Here is a 23063-nt window from a genome sequence, read left to right as displayed (position 1 = left end):
TTGACATCTTACATGACACCTAACGTACATGTGTTTGGATTCTGGTGTTATTTAAAACCTCGTGCTCATGTTGTAAATGAAGGAACTCACTGAAGGGTTCCGTTTAAGAACCCACTTAACGAATGAACTTACAGTCACACTTGAGATGTAACGTACGTTTTTGTTGCGTTGCGTTTCCGTGTTTTTTGTCTTTCTTTATCGTTTTCATGAGATTGTCTTTAACTCAGACTTCTGTCAGCTGTGATCCTTCCTTGTCCACAGGACAGTGCGTCTTGTGAGGACAAGAGCTGGCTGAAGGATGAGTTGTAGTATCTGATGTGTACAGTAGAGGCGTGTAGTACTGACATGTTTGTGACTGCAGGGCAGAAACTAAAGTGTTTCACTCACTGGACACAGCAGCTGTTGGATACTTTACTTTAAACATGTCAGTGTAACTTTGATCTTGATGGCACCAACTCTAAAATAATTTAGCTTTTCCTTCAAAATGTGAGAAAATCTTTGATAAATAAATCCTAGTTTTCAAAGTGAGATACGTTTGTCTTCCTTCTTGGTGAAATATCACGGTGGCCTAGTGTGCAGAGAGATTGTACTGTAACTGCAGCCTTGCATGCAGATTAAAGCGTGTTCCCCAGTTAACGTTGTCATTAAAGAGGTACAGAGAATGAGTAATGAACATCACATCCTCCTGGCTCTCTTCAGTCCTATCTCCCTCCACCACAGCTTCCTCCTCTCTTCTCTCTCGCTCTGTGCTCTTTTCTTGTCGGCTCTTGTTTCCTTCCCGTGAAATATTATCAGGGTGCTGTAACTCCAGACCTCCTCGCCGCCCGTTGTGACTTTGGTTCTCCCTAAAATGACAAATATAAATATTTGGTTGAGGAATGGATTCAATTAGAACACCTATTGTTTTCTGTAAGGCACTGTTACACTGAACTGTAAACCGACATCAGTTATGAATACTTTTTGCATATTGTAATTTTCTTTCTCATACTGTCTTTCTTGTCTTCTTGATAAAACACACACACTTAGACTTAGACTCACATTGGCACTAATATTTATAATTTCCAAGCAACACTCAGCTATAATACTATAATTCTAATTATTATAATACTGTAATACTCAGCCGTGGTGACCAGAGGAGGAAGAGCGACAGCACTGATACTCAGGTGTACATGTGCCATTGTGTCTGATCTTGAATGTCTAACCACTGAACAGGGCTGAAAGAAAGACCACATGTGGGAGATTCACCTGAGGAGAAAACAGGTGAGAACACACACACACACACACACACACACACACACAGTGATAGCACTCCTCTGCTGCCTGTTGTCTCCCAGACCAACAAGCTGACACTGACCTGATACCTGAGACAAAAGCACCCAGTAGGTGTTTCGCCTCGTTCCCAGCTGTGAATTCAGACCTGAGGGCGTGTCTTTCCCACCTGCGTCACTCTGCGGCAGACAAGACTGAAAACTGTGTTACACCAACAAAGCCTGAGTCGCAGACAATCTGAGGCTTTATATCAGCTCCACTTTCACACCGGGAGCTGCCCAGTACAACCAGTCTGCCAGTGAGATGCTCTGCTCTGCACACTAGAAATATAAACAGCCGTGGTCCCGTAGTGTGTGTGTTGAAACGTTTAGATTTACCAAAAGTCATCTCCTACCCCGATCTTCTCGTGTGGTTTGAACCTCAGCTGCCATAAAGGTGCTAAAACCAACCTGAATTATAATCAATCATTTTGATAATCCGTCGGTAAATGAAACTTATTTATCTATCTTTCTGTTTATACCAACGACTGACTTAAATACAATAATCATTAGTTGCCGCCTGCGTATTAAAACTGGACAATGTGATTTACAACTATTAGAAGTTATGTCATACTTGTATCTTGTCTCCATGGTGACCTCCATCTCCCAAGTGTTAAAAACTAAAGAAACCAGTGAGGCTTTGGCTGAAGCAACCAATCAGCAAGCTGCAGAGCCACAGGGGGAGGAGCCAACAGAGGGCACATCAGCTGAAACACCAACCGAGGAGGCAGCATCAGGTGGGGGTGTGTGTATAATGTATATTCAGTTTATTTATTTTCCCTGTCTTTTAGCATTTTAATATTGATAAATCATAACCATATTAATATTATGGTAGATATTGACTGTGATCAAATGAAACTGTCAGAAAGTCAGCCAGGCGGCTTTATGGTTTTCCTTCTAACAATCAGAACAACATCCCTCACTGCAGTTTGTGCTAGTTGCTGGTTTCTTGAATTCAGTTTTATTGTTCGGTTTCAGAGAGCGGCCCCTCACCTGTCCGAGATGATGACGGTATGTAGTTTGTAAGATGACAGCTAACGATGAGTGAATCAGAAAGGTATTTCCGAGGGTCCGTGAAGTTCCCTCTTTGTGTCTGTATTCATAGTCGACACAGACGGTCAGCAGCTGAAGAACACTTCTCTGTGACTGATGAAGCAGAAGAGCAGCAGCTGAACTCTTTTGTGTTTAGATGCTCCTCTGTGAGCTGCTGGGATGTTTGAATGCTGCTTTCTTTTTTCCTCCTTGTGCTTCAGATTATTTGCTTGTTCTGTATTATCAGGTGCACTTGATGGCCAAAAGTATGTGGACACCCCTTCAGCGTACTGCTCTGTTCTCCTGGTTTAAATCTCACAGCACGCAGCCATATTTAGACGACAGTGTGCTTCTTGTGCTCTTTCTTTCATGCACAAAGCAGCTCCATAAAGAAATAGTTTTCCCAGTTTAGTGTGGAAGAACTTGACTGGTCTGCACAGAGCCCTGACCTCAACCCCATCCATCACCCGAGGATGAGGGCCAGACCTGATCACCAGCATCGGTGTTGGACCTCACTGATGCTCTGGTGTCTTGAATGGGAGCAAATCCCTGCAGCTGCAGTTCAACATCTGGAGGACAGCCTGGAACCAGGAGAGTGGAGGCTGTTAGAGCAGCAGGTTCATGAACCCGGTGTTCGACCGGGTGTCCACATACTTATGGCCATGCTGTGAATACAGCGTTACTCGTAGCAGTGTCAAAGCTAAATAATGCCTGTGATGTCTGAATGCAACCTGCTGTCTGCCCTCACTGTGCTCCACCTCTGTGATCAGCTGACATGTTGATGTCATTATCTGTGTCTGATCCAGTCTCTAGATCTCAGGATGTGGACTCTGAAATCCAAGGTTGGTCCTGCAGTCACTCTGGCTTAGCGGCTGCTGCACCTTGCGTTTGGATGTGAAGTTGCCTGCATGTTGAATGTATTTGTCTTCTTGTGATGAGCTTCACATCTCCTGTCTGTTTGTTTCATTATCAGTGTCACACCCATCGGATTACATTACTGTGTGTGTGTGTGTGTGTGTGTGTGTGTGTGTGTGTGTGTGTGTGTGTGTGTGTGTGTGTGTGTGTGTGTGTGTGTTTTAACCTGTGTGTTTTGGTATCTCCAGCTGCTGTCCCTCTCCCTCCGTTGGTGGAAGACGACTTTGTGCCAGGTTCATTAAACACTCCTTTCCCTTTATTAAGTACCTGTAATGATAATGAAGGTGGTACATTTACTCAAGTACTGTACTGTATTATTACAGATTAAACCACCCAGCAGCATATTAAGTAGATGAAGCTCCACCGTTACCAGCATGTTGATGCTAATACTTGTAATACGTGTACTTTTACTTAAGTAAGATTTTGAACTTGGAGTATTTTTGACACTGTGGTATTGCTACATTTACTCAAGTAAAATATCTGAATACTTCTTCCACCGCTGTCAATAAATCAGCCTGTGCAAACCTTTTAGTTTTCTGACCACAGTCGTCCTGAGGACTCTGCATTTCATTCATTCTTCCATCTGCTGGTTTCTGCCATCATCAGCCATTCAACCATTATTAGAGTACGATGAAGCGTCACTTACGCATCTACATGTCTGTTTTCTGTTACAGATGATCCTCGAGACAGCGCACATCCTCATGGTGAGTAAAGTCTCTTTTTTCTCTGTCCTCTGCTTTTACTGAGTGTTTATAGTTTTCATAATAATTCACTCCTGGTTGTTTTTTTTACCCCCTTATTTCAGAGGGTCAAGCTGACACCATAGACACAACTGGAGGTGAGACGTTTGACTACAGGATGACGTGATTTAGCAGCTGAAGCAGCAGCATTAACAGTCGTAGTAGATGATGTTTTCTGTGTTTCCTGTTGCAGCTCTGTTGGAGGAGCGGCCGCCAGAGGAGAGCGTCGGTGAGTCAAACACAGTCATGATATTTGATGTGGTTGGTTTCCCTTCCGTTGGTTTGTATCTTAGCTGATTTTTATTTTGATTTCGTTTGTTTGGTTTGATATAGGGATGTTTGGTTTAGTTTGTTGTTTGTTAACTTTGCTGTTATTGTTTCTGACTGTGACTGTTTCTCTTTCTGGAGTATTAGCCAGCAGGAAATCACTTTCAACAAATGAGATGTGACGTGTTAATTAGCGAGCTTAAGAGGTTCTGGCAGGTGGATCTTGTTACATGTGCACAGAGTCTGGCTAGCTAATTTCCAGTCTTTATGCTAAGCTAAGCTAACCAGCTGCTGGCTGTAGCTTCGTATTGATCGTACAGACATGAGAGTGGTATCAATGTTCCAATTTAAACAAAGAAAACAAATAGAAAATGTTGGTACCAGTTTTATCTCACAGGCAGCGACATCAAACCACTGACAGTGTTATAAGAAAGAGATACAGCTCTGGACTTAAGCCAGCGTTATCACTGATGTCAACGTTTGTGAGCTTTATAGCTCTGATAATAGTTGTGAAGTGTGTAGTATGTGATAATGACACCAATCTGAATCATTAGCCTTGATGTTGTTTTGTCCTTTTCTGTGTTCTGTAGTGGAGTCTGGACAATACATGACAAGCTCCAAATTCACACAGGAAGCAGGTACAGTATGAAGTGTCTGAATTTAAAATATATGGTAAATCATTGTTGATGTTGGTCTAAAACGCAGTACAGGAAATCTAGAATATGCTGCTGAGAAGATTGTTTTGGGTTTTTTTGTTTAGCATTTTTGGGTGAAGGGTTAACCCTAACCCTAACTTTTTCCATTGTTTGTACTTGTGTGTTTTTTGTGTTTCTGTCGTTCTGTTTCCTGAAATATCCTGTGGTTTTGAGGAGTGTATTCCACACAGATAAAGCAGGAGAATTTAACTACATCAGTGAATGTTAACGAGTCACTTTAGAGGAATTTAGAAGATGGTTTTCTGGACAAACAAACCAGAAAACAACATCAGCAAATATGGAAGAAAGAATGTTTTATGTCCTTGAAGTGCTCTGACTCTGGAAAGTCATGGAACTCACAAACTTCACAAGTTTTGTTTATTTCCTGTCAGAGCCAGTTGTTGAAGCAGAGAACCAGTCTGAACCACCCAGAGAGACGGAGGCTGAGGGTGAGCACGCATGCTTCCTTGTGCACTGTTAGATTAAATTGGTATGCTCCATCTTGAGTTACAATTGTAGTCCAGACAATAACAGTAACAGGTTGGCCCGTACGGGGATCGAACCCGCGACCTTGGTGTTATTAGCACCACGCTCTAGCCAACTGAGCTAACCGGCCATGGGAATATTTGTAATTCTTCCACAGTGGACGAGTTGTGGGTATCCATGGCCATAGCTTCTGCAAAGGTGTGCACACTAGCTTTAAGTAGTACTGTAAGAAACCACTGCACACACAGCAAAGCCCCTCTATCAGCAGCAGTAAAACACCACCATCTAGTGGCCAGTAGTGAGATGACAGTTTCACCATCATCTGCCATCAGGTTTTATAATTTGTACTTTGGCACCTTCTCACTGGGAGCTGATAAATTGTTGTCCATCTTCTTAAAGTCTGTCTCCTCTCCTGTTTCACAGGAACAACAGGGAAACAGGCAGAGAAGCTCAAAGAAAAAGGTAAAAAAGTGATAAAGAACATGAACAACGTACAGCTTCTTGCATTTTATTTCTTTCTTTTTTTCTGTGTATCATCTCTTCTCTCCCTCTCTCCCACCAGCAAAGAAGAAGAAACCAAAATTGTTGAATAAGTTTGATAAAACCATTAAAGCACAAATCGACGCTGCAGAAAAACTTCGCAAGAAGGTAAAGACACACACACCTTCATTCACTGTACATTTAGCTCATATTGCTATCCAGAGAGCATACATAACACTTATAATATTCATTTGCCCGTATTTTTTGTTCAATATCAGCATCCTATTCCTGTCATCCTCTGCATACAAAGTCTTTTTAATGGTGACAATATTTAATGAGATTCAAACCAGAGAGTTTGAGCTAAAATGAGGCACATGCTCGTCTAAATTGATGCATTAATGTCTTTATTTTTCGGTCCTCTTTCCATCAGGGTAAGCTGGAGGAGGCGCTGAGAGCGTTTGAGACTCTGGTGCAGCAGCATCCACAGAGCCCCCGCGCTCGCTACGGAAAGGCTCAGGTACTACACAGTACTACTGCACAGTACTGCAGTACAGTGAACTGGTTCTCCACTGATACTGTGTCCAAGTGTTGTTACAATAATATGTTGACAGGCGGAGGACGACCTGGCTGAGAAGCTGCGTAGTAACGACATGCTGCAGAGAGCCATCAACAGCTACAGAGAGGCTGCTGATCTTCCTGATGTGACCTCTGACCTCCTGAGAGCCGCACTGAAGAGACGAGCTGAGAGACAGCAGTTCCTGGGTAACACAAATACTACAGAAGCCTCTTTCAGACATGCACCCCGTTTCATAATGTGATGGCAATTTAACATGTTTTCCTGTCTGAATAAACCCCCGAGTCGACCAACGTAACGCTGCCTCCATAACACTTCCAACAAGCCATTCACATTAAAGAAAGAGACACTGGATTTTGATGATTTCTGCTACATATCTCTGTGTTCTCATTTGGGTGTTGAAGAGTGACTTAAAATCTGCATGGCCCGTACGGGGATCGAACCCGCGACCTTGGCGTTATTAGCACCACGCTCTAACCAACTGAGCTAACCGGCCACAGTGTAATGTTATAGCTGTGTGATGGAACGCTCGGTGTATTTCTGAGATCTGGAAAGACGCTGATCCTTTTGAAAGGAGTTATTTGTTTTGGAAAAATGTAATAACCAAGAAGATAGAGAGGAAAAACATCACAGACAATGAGGTTCCCTGCTTCTCTGCATGCAGCAGACTCATCATGTCTAATAATATTACTGATAGTATTTTCAGGATAATATCTGCTGAGATTCAAATCTACTCAGATATTATTCTCTCGCTGTCTCTCAGGTCGGATGCGTGGGTCTCTGGCGACTCTGGAGAAGTTGTCTCAGATCTTTCCAGAAGACATCGGTTTGAAGAACGACCTGGGCGTTGCCCATCTGTTGCTAGGAGACAACAAGGGCGCCAAGAAGGTCTATGAAGAGGTGTGTGTATGCTGACAGCTTTACCAAACACACACACGTCCTTTCACGTTTCACAGGGGTTTGTAGGAGTTGAAGCGGTGTCTTTGTCTCTCTTTGTCTCTAATTGGTTGTCTGACCTCTGTGCTTCACTCACAGGTTCTGGTGGTTGCCCCCGGCAACGGCTTCGCTAAAGTTCACTATGGCTTCATCCTGAAGTCAGAGAACAAGATCGCAGAGAGTATACCATACTTGAAGGTAAACAGACACACACGCATATGTATGTTTGATCAGGTTTTTTGTAATCCCCGACCCAGATTATGGATTTATGCAAAAAGCCGACGGTAACCTGGTTACTAAAGTTCAAGTTGGTTGAAACAATACATCCCTCAAAGTTTTAACCCTCAAACACACACCACTTCTCTGTGTCTCTCCAGGAGGGTTTGGAGTCAGGTGAACCAGGGACGGACGACGGGCGCTTTTATTTCCACCTGGGTGACGCCCTGCAGAGGGTCGGAGACAACAGCGTGAGTAACACACACACACACACAAGTCACGAGACATGTTAGATAGATGTCGAATGATGTTTTACAAACTAAGACGAGTTTTAAACAAAAAAGGGTCCTGCAATAACGTCTGCTGGCCTCAAGGTGGCGCCAGACAGTAAACATTTAGACTGACCTCGAGTGAAACGCAGCACCTTACTTTTATATTGTACTAAAATATACTCTCAGGTGTTCCTGCTATCTTGTAGCCCCCGTGGACAAAATACCAGAAACACCTGTGCGTTATCCTCAGAGATGACATCAGATTGAAAATCATAAGGTTCACAAAGACATGATGCATTGTTCCTGGCTGTTGTGCTGGATTCATTTAGATTGTACAGCTGTTTCTGATGCTGTACCATGTGTACGTGATAATATTAATATACTCATTTTCTGTACGTCCTTATTTTTATGAGTTCTGTAATATATAATATTTTGGTGGAAATACCAGAACAACTACCAGATTTTTCAGACAAATTCAGTTGACATGAAAATCCTTTGCCTCTTCCAAGATTTAGAACCTCTCTCCGTCAACTCTCAAGGCAAGTCCTTCACAAAAGCTTGTCTTGCTTTATGACAAGCAGCTATATACAATATTAATCCCTCTCGTTCTCTCCAGGCCTATCACTGGTACGAGTTGGGTCACAAACATGGGCATTTTGCCTCGGTGTGGCAGAGATCTCTGTACAACGTGGACGGACTGAAGGCTCAGCCCTGGTGGACGCCTAAAGAGACCGGATACACCGATCTGGTCAAGGTCAGGTGTCAGAGTGTGTGTATTTATTTATTTATTTATGTGTACAAGGCAGTGAAACCATTAAAACTGGAGCTGTGTGTGCCTTTAGACGTTGGAGAGGAACTGGAAGATGATCAGGGACGAGGCTCTGGCTGTGATGGACCAAAACACAGGATCGTTCATACCTGAGGAGGAGAACCTGAGAGAGAAAGGAGAGTGGGGCCAATACACACTCTGGCAACAAGGTATGCACTCAAGTATATGTGTTGAATAATTATAGTATCTATGAGGTTTGTTTGGTTGAAAGAAGTGGTTGATCAACAGAAAAAAATAATTATTTTGAATGAGATTAATTACTGTTTTTCCTTTGTTTTATGTCGTCGTAATGAACTTAAAAATGTAACCCTGCATTCATGGAGCGTTTCTACCATTTCCTGACATTTCGTAGAATAACTAATGTAAATTGCAGCCTGAATGAGGTTTGCCTGTATTTTGTGTCTTTTTTTTCTGGATTTAGGGAAAAAAGCTGGAAATGCCTGTCAGGGGGTCCCAAAGACCTGCTCACTGCTGGAGAGATACCCTGAAGCTACAGGCTGCAAGAGAGGACAGGTACACACACACACACACACACACACACACACACACACACACACTGACGGATTTACCATATTGGACCAAATATGAGACAATATTTTTTTTCTGGAAGTTACGTTTGAAAAGTGGGACTAGTATTATTTTCAAGGACTTGATAACTACGTGTTCACAAAAGTAAACCAACACTATAATATTTTGCATCCATCCACCATTAAAGGCACCTGAAACAAAATGTTAAGCTCTGTGATTGGATGTTTCTTGCTGAAAACCACCTTGGAAGTCGCAGGGAACCTCTCAAGCTTTCACTCTGTGTCAAAGAACCACATGTTTTCTGACACAGCTGTAGAGATGATTCAGACAGGAGCGTTTCATGTCCATCCAAGCCGTAGAAGTGCTCCAACTGTGAATCACGTAACATTGTCCATGAGACAAATGACTTTAACTTCCTGTGACGCCCCACAGCAGAAACTCCCCCCTCACAAAGCTGTCAGAAACTCCTGTAGGCTCAGCTGGGAAATAGAAGAGAAACTAAAGAATCTCTGTAAAACTTTCCCAACAGAACTAGTCTGGAAGTGTTTGGTTTCTCTTAAAACAGGTGTTTGAAAAGGGGGGCTGTTATATTCAGGGTCCTCTTATGTTTGGGCCAGTATGGTATCACCCACAGACTGTATATAAAGATGGCCGACGCGTCTCCACACCACAGTCAATCAAAGCTGTCGATCATGACGTCTTTATAGCATCAAATAATTCAATAATTCAAACCAAACTGATCAGAAAAATGAACACTTGAACAAACATCGGCTGATAAGAACTACCTGAAATGACAGATGTCCCATCCGCTAACATGGAGGGGGCGGGGCTTATGACCTATACCGCAGCCAGCCACCAGGGGGCGATCGAGACGTTTTGGCTTCACTTTCACTGTCTATCTTTAAATACAGTCTGTGGTCTCAACATGTTTCTGGACTGATGCTGTGAAGCCGTCTGCTGTTACATGCTGATTTTAAGGATTTCACTGCTAAAAATATCCCAAAACTCTTCAGCTTTGAATTTAAAGTCCGTGCTTTTACCGTCTGAACCAGGAGAGTTTGAAACATCTTAAAATAACTCAGATTACAGATTCACTTCAGTGAAGATAAGACCTATAAATAAGTGATAATACGGTGTTGTGAGGTCGGCTACTTTTAATCTGCTTATGTTTTTTAATACACATGTGTATATATGTGTGTGTGTGTGTGTGTGTGTGTGTGTGTGTGTGTGTGTGTTCAGATTAAGTTCTCAGTGATGCAGCCAGGTACTCATGTGTGGCCTCACACTGGTCCCACTAACTGCAGACTGAGGATGCACCTCGGCCTCGTCATCCCCAAACAGGGCTGCAGGATCCGCTGCACTGACCAGACCAGGTACTGGACTCCTCTTCCTCCCTTTTTCTTTCTGTCCTCCTCTGTTTCGTTCCCTTCTCGTCTTCCTCTTTCCATTTCTCCCTCCTCTTCTTCCTCTTTGTCTCCTTAAATCTCTATCTCCCCTCCTTGTTTCCTCTCCTCGTCTCCTCTCTTCTCGTTCTTTCCTCGTCTCCTCTCCTTGTTTCCTCTCTTCGTCTCCTCTCCTTGTTTCCTCTCCTCGTCTCCTCTCTTCTCGTTCTTTCCTCGTCTCCTCTCCTTGTTTCCTCTCCTCGTCTCCTCTCTTCTCGTTCTTTCCTTGTTTCCACTCCTCGTCTCCTCTCCTTGTTTCCTCTGTCCTCATCCTGGTTTCTTCTCCTTGTCTCCTCTCCTTGTTTCCTCTCCTCGTCTCCTCTCTTCTCGTTCTTTCCTCGTCTCCTCTCCTTGTTTCCTCTCCTCGTCTCCTCTCTTCTCGTTCTTTCCTCGTCTCCTCTCCTTGTTTCCTCTCTTCGTCTCCTCTCCTTGTTTCCTCTCCTCGTCTCCTCTCTTCTCGTTCTTTCCTCGTCTCCTCTCCTTGTTTCCTCTCCTCGTCTCCTCTCTTCTCGTTCTTTCCTTGTTTCCACTCCTCGTCTCCTCTCCTTGTTTCCTCTGTCCTCATCCTGGTTTCTTCTCCTCGTCTCCTCTCCTTGTTTCCTCTCCTCGTCTCCTCTCTTCTCGTTCTTTCCTTGTTTCCTCTCCTCCTCCTCCTCCTCTCTGCTAACCTCTCCCTCTTCTTCGTCATGTGCTGTGCTGCAGGGAATGGGAGGAGGGTAAAGTCCTCATCTTCGACGACTCCTTCGAGCACGAGGTTTGGCAGGACGCCGACAGTTACCGCCTCATCTTCATCGTGGACGCTTGGCACCCGGAGTTAACGGCGTCCCAGCGCCAGACTCTGAGCCCGATTTAGATCCACCCGGACCCGGACCACAGACCTGGTAAGAACAGTTTGACAGACTTACCGGACTGACTGAGCAGCCAGCTGATTCTTCTTCTGTGGATAGACTTCTAAAAACACTGACGGCCCGAGTCTGAGGAGAATCAGACTGACTGGTGATGTGCTTTTTGCTTTTTTGTGGATAAACTACTAAAAAAAATGTCGAAGACTGTCGAAGGATCAAACCATCAGACTGAAGGATGCAAACGAAATACAAAGTTACTACTGACTTTACAACCTTTCAGCATAAAACAGACTGAACACATAAGATACTTGTTTAGTCCTGATTAGCCCGGGGTCACCCTGTTTGGACCTGGTTCAGGGTCACGGAAGTCTCGTGATGGATTTCAAAAATGTATTTTCAACATCTGGAAATGTTTTGGAAAGTTGGATCGTCTTTGCAAATGTAAAGATGTTACTGAGTCTCAAACCAAAACCAGCTCTCTGGTGCTTCATGCCATCAAAAAGCATTACGTTTTGTTGAAACACTAAAACTTAGAACAGATTGAGGGACAGTTTTCATAATGTTGTTGAAATGTTGTCGCGGTTCTCTGTTTATGAAATGAGAAAAGAAGCCTTACTTTTAGCTCGACCACTCTCAGTCAGTTTTTAGTTTCACTTTTGCACATAACAAGGAAACACAAGATGTTATAAAAGATGATTTATATTTATATTAAAAATGTAAAAAATACAGAGAAAAAAATCACAACCACAAAACGACAGTCTGTGTTTTTCTTTCTTTGGCATCCAGATTGACGACAGTGTTTGTTTGTATTCAGCTGGTCCTCCTTCGTTTTGGTTGAACTGTGACTGAGCAGGAAATCAAAATCACCAGTGGACTTAGGAGGTTTTGATGCAGCTCTTGACAATTGATCCCAAGCTCAGAGTCGTTCCCCTAAAATCAAACAACCTGTAGACCTGAGAGGCTTTAAAAGTTTGTATTTAAAAAAAAAAAGAAAAAAAAGTATTAAAACATCGTAGAAGCCTCTCAAATGAAAAAGGTACGTTTTAGTCGTTGCTTAAGCTCAGCTTAAATAACACACACACAGTTTCATTCTGTAAGATGTGATTCATATGAATGTGAAGAACTCTCTGTAAATGTATGATTCTGCTTATGTTCAGAGTTTTACTTTAACTCCAGCAGGATAGAAGCGCTGAGGAGTAAAACTGAGATCTCCAGCGAAGGCGACACTTTTAAAGTATTGACCGCCGACTTCCTGTTCTGTGAGCCGTCCTTTAAACTAGCTGCTAACTGAGGTACAAGAGGATTAAATCAGCAGGAGCTACATGTGTTTGTTGTTGCACTAAACAAATATCTGGAGACTCGGCTCAGCAAGTTCTCTTTCCTCAAAGATTTGACGTTTCATCATTCATTTCCTCCTCCTTTATTCGTGATTTCATCTTTGTGTCATCACTCTCTGTGTCCCGATTGTGTTGTTTCTCACACTGTTTCCAGTTGCACAGTTTTTTTTCCAATAAACCACAACATCAGATGGATTCTGTCATCACTGTTGTCTGTAGCTGCTATTCTATTTTCACCAATTGAAAGTGACAGTGCACCCAAAACACAATCAAATGTGTTTGTTTTTCTCCATTTATTCATCCAAATGTGGTTTGTTTTTGGAGCTCCTTCATTTTTAAACATTTAACAGCTACATTTATTTCCAAACTATAATGAAATACTTTCTCAAGATCATCCAGAGATTGTTGTTAAAGTAGCTCTCAGTTGAGCGTTTTACAACAAAGTCTGTGGATTATTATGAGTGAAAGTCTCACTGTATTTAGAAAAACATGTTTTTATGACTCTTGAAGTCTCCAAATCACACGAGATACTCTGGATGGAAGAAAAAGATGTTTAATTGGGTTTTTTTTTGGTCAACTGTTCCCTTAATGTTTCTTTTCAAAATAAAACCCCCACTGTTGAATGAAACACAACACAATCGTGTTGGTGTAAATGTTTACTTCTGTACATTCATTGAAAGGAAATACATTACATTACAGTCGAGTGGAGATCAGATCACTGCTCAGTGTAGCCCTGATGATGAGTCAAACACACTGCAAAAAAATAATGACAAACTTGGCAAGTCGCCTTTATATTTTACAAATAATTCACATTACATCAAGATATTTTCAAAGTGAAATTATCAACCTGCAAATGTTCTTACTTTCCGCACAAATCTGATGCGTTTAACTAGTCGTCGTGGCTCTGAGATTTTCTCATTTCAGACAGAAATGAAAATAATTTACGGTGCAGAAATTGAAGATAATTTGACTTGAAATATCTCAGGATAAAATTGGCCAAGTGTGTCACTTTTTTGCGGTGTAATAATACTTAAAACAATAATATACAATCTTCAAATAAGTTAGATTCAATAAAAACAATCTTTCCCTTCACTGCAGTCGAGGTTAAAGGTGATAATTTGGCATCCTGTGGTTTCTTCACAGCACAATACTTTTTCAGAAAGAAATATTTCACTCTGGTAGAACAGTTTTTTTTAAATGTTCATGCATGTGATCCAGTTAGAGTATCTGCCGATTTGCCTGGTGACATGTGCGGCACTTTTACTTTGAAATGCTTGTGCAGAGTTGGTCTAACTTGATGTGATTTTGTTGTTTTACATGAAAGAAAAAAGGTGAAATTATTCTACCAAAGTGAAGTTTCTTTCACGTCGTCCTTCCTTCCTTTGACAACTGATGTGGAAATATTTCCACATCCATTTAATTTCTTTCTCTTTCAGATTTCGGAACATTAAAGTCAGTTACGAACAAAGATTTGGCTGAATTCAAAGTATTTTGATTCATATGTTTGTGAAAATACTTCAGCAAGTAGATAAAGATTTAAGAGTAGTGATGGAGGCGCCACGTCAGAACCGCACAGTTACCTGAAACTAACTTTAGATTTAGATTCACAGCTCAGAAAACACTGAAGATAAATGCTCTTTTGAACATTTAAGGCTGGATTTCACCAACAAGGATTATCTTTAATGCTGGACTGAATCACAACTTGTGTTTTCATCACAACTTTAAACCTAAATTGAACAAAATTAACGTGAAACTTTTCTTTAAAGCTGCATTCCTTTTTTTTTTGGCCACTTGGGGGCAACAGAAACAAGCTGTAAACACAATTATCACCTCATTAAGTTGTTTATATGAACTTGTTAGCAAACAGTTGCTAATTTGCACATCCAGCAGACATGGAGCAACACAATCACAGTGGAGTACAGCTTGTGTCCACCTGATGAATGTGAGTCCAATATTCACCTGTTTTAAATCATTCAATTGAGTTTTTCCACTAACACAACTACATTTAGGGGCTGCAACTTTTATTTTTATTACAGTTAATTTGGAAATTATTTTTTCGAATGACCAATAAATCAAAAACATCTTCAGTTCTGAGTCCAATTTGACGTCTTCATATGTCAACAAACGGTAAGAAGAGAGAAGAGATTCAGGTTACGATGATATAAAACGGCGAAAAGCAGGAAATTCTCACATTGGAGAAACTGGTGTTTTCTTCTTGGTAAATGACTTACAGCAATTAGTTATTTATCAAATTTGAAGGCGATTGGTTTTCCATAGATTGACTATTCCAGACATTTTCAAACGGTGGCTCCTTCTCGGAGTCATAACTCAGTCAAATCTTAACACAAAGACATGAACACATATTTGTAGATTCGGTGTGACTTACACTTTAAGAGGACATCGTTATCTCTGATGTCCACCGCAAATAAACATCCATGAATCAGAAATTATTGAATGAATTAGAATTGAATTAGAAATCATAGTAAAAAGAACGCTCCTTATAACTGCAGAACTTGCCTGAGAATCATCATGTTTTTAAGTTTCCTTCAGTATCACAGTGATCCAGTGACAGTTGTCTGTACACACATGGAAACACTGCAAACAGGAAGTGCTAAGAGCTAATTCGGCATTCTTCTAATGGTGCCAATTTGCTACAATGTAAACAAATGTAGGCTAAAAACACAGGGCTCAGGTTGCAGCCCACAGCTAACTAAATGACACCATGGCAACATAATTTACATCCCCCAAAGCATTATGGGAACTGTAGTTCCAAAACTTAGAGCATGATTATCCCCCAAATAGAAGTAAGACTAATAAATAATAGGATTGACAAAAGCCCAGGAGTATTTGATTAATCCACTAAACTGTAACTGTTTAACATTTAAATCTTGACATTAAAATGAAATCAACTTTGATTGAACTTAATCTTTGTTTAAATCAATCCTTGTTGGTGCACGCCGCTCTAAATGTTTCTTATTATGGATATGATTGTATATTTAAACGTTGTTTTGTCTTAACGTGGCCTGACGTCATGTCTGTTCTCTGAGGTTTAAATAAAGTTTCACCACATCCTTTTGTGTTTCATCACGCGTGATGACTCGGCAAACAGAAACAGAAACAGAACCGCGTCACGGATTAAATGTGATCGCGGTGTTACATTCCTGCTCGTTTCTGACAGAACTGACAAAACTCGAAGCACGCGGTCGTGCAGAAGACGACACACAAACACACACATCAGAGTGCGTTGTTGTTGTTGTTGTCGTGGACATCAGGACAGATGTTGCTGGCTGGAGGGAGGCTCAGCTGGGAGGCATTAGACGGCTCAGAGACAGGACAGACTGTGTGTGTGTGTGTGTGTGTGTGTGTGTGTGTGTGTGTGTCCTGTTCAGGAAGTTCAGTCACTGTCTAATTTCAGGTCAACACGACAAAAGGACAAAATCCACCAGCTTAATACACAGCTGGTGCTGTGTGTGTGTTTTACATAGACTAGAATCTGAGTGTATGTGTCAAAGTGGATGTTGTGTGTTGTAAGTCTGTACATGTGTGTTGATGGATCTGCATGTGCGTGGTTGTGTGTGACGGCTCTAAAGTGTGTGTGTGTGTGTGTGTGTGTGTGTGTGTGTGTGTGTTCAGTCCAGGGCCAGTAGTGGTGTGCTGGTCTCTCTTTCCGTTTGTCGGAGAGTTCCTGGTTCCACCGCCGACTGAGACCTGAAACACACACAGATACTGTCTGACAGCAGTAAGAGCAAATAGCAGTGGTGGAAGAAGTATTATGTACTAATACCACACTGTGGAAATACTCCACTAAGTATCACAGTGGAGGTCCTCGTGTAGCAGTAAAATGCTCCTGTCAGTGTTTCTGTTCTCTCTGATGTTCCTGGATTCATTAACGTGTCTGTGTCATTTTCCTGCTGTAGATGTTTCAGGTTGAGCTCATGTGAAGTACTTTATATACTGTTGAGTACTTTCATCTACAGCGATGCATCATGTTCTATAAGCTCAGCACGTGCTGTCCTGTGAGAACCACGGATCTCTACAAAGTCTACTTTTCCTGTTTTCAGCTTTGTGGTGATGCATCTTCATTTATCTGAAGGAGGAGGAGGAGGATGTTCTCAACACATGGAGGAACTCTTCATCCTTCAGTTCATCACTAACATCTGGAGATACATGGTTTTCACTGGACAGGAAGTAGCTAGTTACCAAACAAATGTAGTGAAGTGAAAAGTACAATATTTACCTCTGAGATGTGGTGAAGCAGAAGTATGAACTAAAAATGTGTACATGTACAATGTAAAAGTACAGTACTTGAGTAGATGTACCTGGGACCGTTAAAGGGTTAAAGTGCCATACAAAAACACATGTACTGGGTCGATGTCGTCACGTGGCCGCCAGTCCCTATTGATCCCATTCAAACTCCTCCTCCTCCTCCATCTCTCTCCCCATGTCTGCACACTTCCTCCTCACCTCTTCATCGTCTCCTTGTCTCCTCCTCCTCCTCCTCCACAGTTCTCCCTGACGTGCAGGGCGTCGTAGGTCAGCGTGTACTCGGTCTCGTCGTTGTAGTCGGGTCCCAGCAACGTTCGGGCCCAGATGCCCATATCGTACGGAGGCAGAGTGCCGCCGAACTCCGACGGCAAACACTCCGGCTGGATGAGCTGATGGAGCGAGTTCAGGTTGTTACCGTGGAGGAAGATCTGAGGAGAGGAGAAGAGAGGGAAAACAAGGGAGGAACAGAGGAGAGGAGGGTGTTAATCAAAAGAGAAAAGATGAAAAGACAGAAACTGGAAATGGAGAACAGAGGAGGAGGAGGAGACAAGGTGAAAATGAAATGGAGGAGTGAGGAGAAGTAGAAAGAAAAGAGATGGTAGAGGAAGGAGAAGAGAGGAGCGATGACAGGAAGGGAGACGAAAAGGAAGAGAGAAGGAAAAAGAAAGTCAGAAAAGATCAGAGGAAAGAGGACAGAAGAAAACAGGATGTGTGAACGATAAAAAAGAGAGGTGGAAGGAAACTGTGTGTTCTCACCCTTTTCCTGGTCTTGTCTTTGAGGAAAGGTTTGATGATGGTGTACATGGCGTGAATGTACCAGGGCTGATTCACAAAATGGATTCCTCCAAAACGAGCGGGAAAACTGTCCTGAGGAGACGAGAGGAGAGGAAACAAGGAGAGGAGAGGAAGAAGGAATTTACATAGTATTTTTCTAAACAAGGATATGGATATTTAAAGTCGTCAGTAACTCATCCTAACACACAGTTTGAGCTGCAAAGAGATACTTGACTGCTTGATTCAGAAGTTCCACGCGGCATCAGGTTTGAGATCTGTTGTTGTTTACCTGAAGGCCCTCGATGGCCAGTTTGAGGATGTTGGGGGTGAGCTTGGAGGCCTGTTTGAAGGAGAAGTTGCTCCAGTCGATGATGAGGATGAAACCGTTGATCTGGAGCTCCGGGTTCTCTATCAAAACCTCCAGAGAGAGCAGGATCGCCCGCAGGATGTCTGTGAACGAGTTCCTGGTCGAGGAGGAGGAAGAAAACGTGTGTGTGTGTGTGTGTTTATCAACAGCTAATCAATAGTTAAAGAGTGTGACGGTCCTTCACGCTGTAAGTCTTAATACAAGTCAACTGGCTGACATGACTCATTAGGCTCTTTGTGTTTTCAATCAATAGAGAGTGTGTGTGTGTGTGTGTGTGTGTGTGTGTGTTACCTGCTCTGGTCCCAGTTGGAAGCAAACAGGATGAGGATCTTTCGGCCATGTTGGTCTGGAGTCTCCAGTACGCCCGGGAAACCGTCCATCAGCGCCCTCTTAATACCAGGGTCGTCCACCTGACACAAGAAACATAACGCACGCGATACGACTTCAATCTTCAATCTGCAACTTGTTGTTCAAACTGTGAAACCACAAACAGACCTTGAAGCTCTGGAACATGTCGAGGTTCTGCTGTCTGAACTGGAAGTACTGGGCCAGCAGTCTGAAGGTCTCCACCTGGTCGAACTTCCTGGCTCTCAGGAAACGGAGGATGAAGTCGTCGTCCGTCCGCAGGAAACCGATGTCCGGCCGCGTCACGATCATGTCCCGCACCTCGAATCGAAACGCACGGAAACATGAAGTTCATGATGCTGTGGCCCTGTCTTTAAGAGGGGCCCTGCGTCACAAATCTAGCTTTAAGAACTTTATTAGCAGTTTAATCCAGCTCTGTCAGACTTCAGGAGGAAGTCTGGTGCTGTTCTGTATTTCTCTTATTGTCATTAAATCCCATAAATCACAGTGTTTCACAGCCTTATAGATCTTCTTCCTCTGTTCCATAAAAACAATCAAACTGCTGCCCAAACACCCACTAGAGCACCAAATGTGGATTCATCCGCCGCTGAAAATAGTCCCCAACAAATGCACTATTTCCTCCTGTTAGTTTGATAAAAACCTCAGTGAGCAGCTGTTTTTAAACGTGAAACTATATATTTGTGAGGTGTTTTTAAAGAGTTACGTCTTCAGTAGGAACCAATGAGCTGAGAGCCGCAGACAGGAAGTCAGACAATATTCAGAGACGGACCGACATGTCGTTGGTTTGGGTGAGCACATGAGATTTGCTGACGATCAGATGCTTCTTACCTGCTGGATGTCCTGGTGCAGAGTGTCCGGGTTTTCGTTCAGCTCTAAGCGAGCCTTCTCCGTCGTCTCTGAGCTCAGACCAGCGTGGAGATGCGTCATCGTGGAGTCTCACTCTGGTTTGTTTCCCAACGTCCAAAATGTGTTTCTGTACAAACTGTAGTCCCTAATTAGTTTTCCCAAGTTTTATTCCAACTTCTGGACGTATTTTCAGTTTTTTTGTACAATCTTTTGTGGCTCAGTTGTTAATTTGGTTGTTGAAGAGGTTAATAAATGGAGTCTCTGCCCTTTTTATCTGTAACACAATCTTATTCGCTGTCTGTGTTTTTAAATTCCATATTTACAAAAACATGGCATGACTGAAACAGTTTCAGCTCTTGAAAAAACTCCCAATTTCGTCAGTAAGAGACAATCGTGGTCGTCTTTGTTGGTTACCACAGTAACAGCTTATGAATCAACAATCGTCGCTGCTGTCTTCCTCTACATTGTTGGTTCTTAGGAAGCTCAAAGTCCCTGTTTTTGGTTTTTGATGCTGGATTGAAATGTTGAGTTTGTTACAGGTTTTCAGATGCCGTCATGGCGGGAACATTTAACGAACAGCTCACGAAGAAAGGACAGCCACATTCACATCCTTTTTGTCCTAATTCTCTTCCCGTCAGCGTCTCACAGCTCCCTCCTCCTCCTGCTCTCTGTCATCTTTCAGATTCTGGTTTCAGGTTTTAGCAGGCGGCGACTCTCTGCTTCGTCATGATGAGGCCGGTCGAAGCTGGAGGCTTGATGATGATGATGATGATGATGATAATGAGTCCTGTTGGGGTCGTGACCCCTCGGTTGGGTTGTCAGAGAAAGGTCGAAGGTCAGTTAAGGCAACTCGGTGTGATGTGTGCCTCCTCAGCCTGGCAGAGAGGAAAGATGAACAGTTACAGCACATGAAGTTGTCTTTAATGACGTCATTTCTTCTGCTTGTCTTCTAAGAATTTGGGAGTTCACGCTCTTTTACGCAAATAAAATTTGGAACACAGGACTTTTACTTGCAGCAGAGTACTTCTATACTGTGGTATTTCTACTTTTACTGAAGTACTTCTTCCACTGCTGGTTTATTGTATGTTAAGGGTAACATTCAATGGATAATCAATCATTATTAAGGGCTCTGCCTCCTCATACAAACACAAATTGGCCACGCTATAGCTGCCCGAGAGAAAAATAAAAGAGAATAAAATCAAATAGAATTGATTCCAATATTGACATATTCAACCTTGACGACTTTTAGGCAAACAAAAAAAATCCGTGTTCAGTTCTTGGAGTCCTGGCAGTGTGTAGAAGCGTGTGAAACAGCATTTACGCCTTTCTGTTTTTTATACACAACTAAACAGTAAAAAAGTGAATCCAGTGCCAGCCGGGCCGTTATCATCTGGTATCTGGTATTTCCAGAATATCTGTCTTACTTTAGTTCTGGAAGTCAAAGTTTTAATTCCCATCAGCCTCAGCTGTACTGTGTGTTTACTGCTAATTACCAAATGTTAGCATGCTAACACGCTAAACTAAGATGGGGAACGTGGTGAACATTATAGCTGCTAAACACCAGCATGCTACCATTGTCATTGTGAGCATGTTAGCATTTAGCATGGCTGTCCTCTGTACTCTTTGTGATGACATGTTATGTTTGGTGTATAAAGTATTTTATTTTAGATTTTATATGCTTGATTTTGGATATGGTACATTTCATTTTTCACTGTAAAGTTTATCATTTATAGCTACCATGCATAAAAGGTTATCTGTATTTACATGTTATATTGGGGTCGGTGCCTCAGATGACCTCCTGCCCACCCACTATACACCCCCCATCCCCGCCCCCAAGTCGTCCCCATCTGCCGTTCACATTAATTGTGTCAGATGTCTTGTCCACTGAGACAGCATATTGAAAAACCAGAGACACTTGAAGGTCCCACGAGGCTGTACTTTACATTTCCCCCGCTGACATCAGACATGGAGGCGAATAAAAGCATCTGAGCTGCCTGAATGTTGCTCTGCTGGTAAGATGGAGAAACGCTTCAGAGGCTCTTTGATTGGTCTAAATAGTCCCTTTAATGATAAAAGTGACCCCTCGTGAGATGTAGGCAGTGTGTGCGTGTGTGTGTCCCCACCAAATGTCCTCACAAGGAGGCAAAGATTTAAGAGCATCCTCTACAAGTGAGCACGTTCAGCGGGGATGAACCCCTCCTCGTGCATTTAGTTGTGTTTTAGTATAATTTTAATGGAAATCAGATTGAAATACTGACAGCGAAGCGACCTGCTAGGTGTGCTGGTTGAATCCCGGCCGTCCTGGCTGGCCCGACGGCCCTCCGGTGGTGGTGCTGATGCTGGGGAGGGTGGCGGTGGTGGCCATCGGTATCCCGCGGACAGAAGAGATTTCCGTTCAAATTAAAAACGAACGAGCAGGAAAAATAAAGATAAGCGTCCCTGAAGGCGTCAGAGGTGATTAAAGCCTGTCCTTGTGGATCCGTGTGGGCATCGTAACGCGTGAGGAGGACGGCGCAGCATCCGACTGAGATGCGTTTTCACTTTGTGCTCCGAGAAGACGTCAGGATGCTCCGAAACCGTCAAGTGTCCAAAATAAACAGCGCCATTTCCGGTCACCCCTTTCAAAAGAAAATCAATTGTTAGAATTTGTCGGAGACTAAACTCACATAGATGTACTGTGCTCATGTTAAGTTCACAGTATTATAGAATCGAGGTTTAAATTAGTCTATTTTGAAGAATGGCTTCAAAAGAGCCAAGTTGTTTTATGATTTATATTTTATTGATTTAGCTAAATAGCTAAATACAAAACTTCTCGAAGAAGCAAATCAGAGAATAAAACAATATGTAAGAAACAACACACCCACACAAGCATGTACATACACATGCATACACATATACATTCGTATGCACCGACGTTTCTGCACACACAAATGAAAGAATATATATAGGAAATACAGTATAATAATTTTATTTGACTTTTAAACAGTTTGTGTATTGTTTAAAATATCAGAAAAAGGTCAGAGGTGCTGTCTTCAAATGTCTTGTTTTAAAAACGCAAATATAATAATTTACATGAAAATAAATCATAAAAACCCAGCAAACTCTCAAATTAGAGAAGCTGCTACTTCAACAACTTGTTTTCTAAAAGGACACGTTCGCCTCTTTTATTTTGAAGCCACACTCTCCTGGTTTCCGGTTTTCATCTCATAACACTGTCTGACTTCGCCTACCTGCACGCTCCAGTCTGTGACAGCAGCTGACGGCCATGCGCGTTCATGAGTCAACCTGGACAGATTGTAGGTTGTGCGCGCACCCGCAGTGTCGGGTGCGCGCACGCGGATACATGCATATAAAATAAGAAAATGATAGTTGCATATATGGCTGCAACTAACTTAATTGCGTTGTTAATTATTCTCGCGATTAATCAATTATTCATTTTGTCTTCACATGTCCACCGTAATTACTTAGATTAATATTAAATATCTTGTTTTGTCCATCTAAAGTCTAATCAGAGATATTCCAAAGATATTTACAGTTTACAGA

The 23063-nt window shown here is 42.4% G+C and overlaps 2 protein-coding genes and 2 non-coding genes across 4 annotated transcripts in view; 1 reads left to right on the top strand and 3 right to left on the bottom strand.

The window, feature by feature from the left end:
* The window catches only part of LOC139303970 (aspartyl/asparaginyl beta-hydroxylase-like), a 33029-nt gene extending 19925 nt beyond the window's left edge, over window positions 1–13104 (top strand). The window contains exons 4-14 of the mRNA XM_070927788.1: window positions 6005–6090; window positions 6353–6439; window positions 6534–6684; window positions 7260–7396; window positions 7532–7630; window positions 7810–7899; window positions 8537–8674; window positions 8763–8898; window positions 9171–9262; window positions 10517–10650; window positions 11422–13104. Coding sequence (XP_070783889.1) covers window positions 6005–6090; window positions 6353–6439; window positions 6534–6684; window positions 7260–7396; window positions 7532–7630; window positions 7810–7899; window positions 8537–8674; window positions 8763–8898; window positions 9171–9262; window positions 10517–10650; window positions 11422–11572 — 1301 coding nt within the window. The 3' untranslated portion in view covers window positions 11573–13104. The remainder of the gene's footprint in view (window positions 1–6004; window positions 6091–6352; window positions 6440–6533; window positions 6685–7259; window positions 7397–7531; window positions 7631–7809; window positions 7900–8536; window positions 8675–8762; window positions 8899–9170; window positions 9263–10516; window positions 10651–11421) is intronic.
* trnai-aau (transfer RNA isoleucine (anticodon AAU)) lies at window positions 5499–5572 on the bottom strand. The gene has a single exon. It is a non-coding gene; the product is annotated as a tRNA-Ile (tRNA).
* Window positions 6919–6992, bottom strand: trnai-aau (transfer RNA isoleucine (anticodon AAU)). Its single transcript has one exon. It is a non-coding gene; the product is annotated as a tRNA-Ile (tRNA).
* Window positions 13105–16530: 3426 nt separating the features above from the next.
* Window positions 16531–19601, bottom strand: LOC139303972 (clavesin-1-like). The gene is made up of 7 exons (XM_070927790.1): window positions 19503–19601; window positions 18804–18974; window positions 18600–18718; window positions 18231–18405; window positions 17924–18034; window positions 17366–17595; window positions 16531–16609 (listed from the first exon to the last, which is right to left on the bottom strand). Exons 1-7 carry the CDS (start codon window positions 19599–19601, stop codon window positions 16531–16533), a joined length of 984 nt encoding a protein of 327 aa, XP_070783891.1.
* Between the last annotated feature and the right edge of the window lie 3462 nt (window positions 19602–23063).

This window comes from Enoplosus armatus, chromosome 21 (assembly GCF_043641665.1).
Source record: "Enoplosus armatus isolate fEnoArm2 chromosome 21, fEnoArm2.hap1, whole genome shotgun sequence".
In the NCBI taxonomy this organism is placed as follows: Eukaryota; Metazoa; Chordata; class Actinopteri; order Centrarchiformes; family Enoplosidae; genus Enoplosus; species Enoplosus armatus.
The sequence above is the reverse complement of the archived record's forward strand: the minus strand, read 5'-3'. Positions and strand labels throughout refer to the sequence as shown.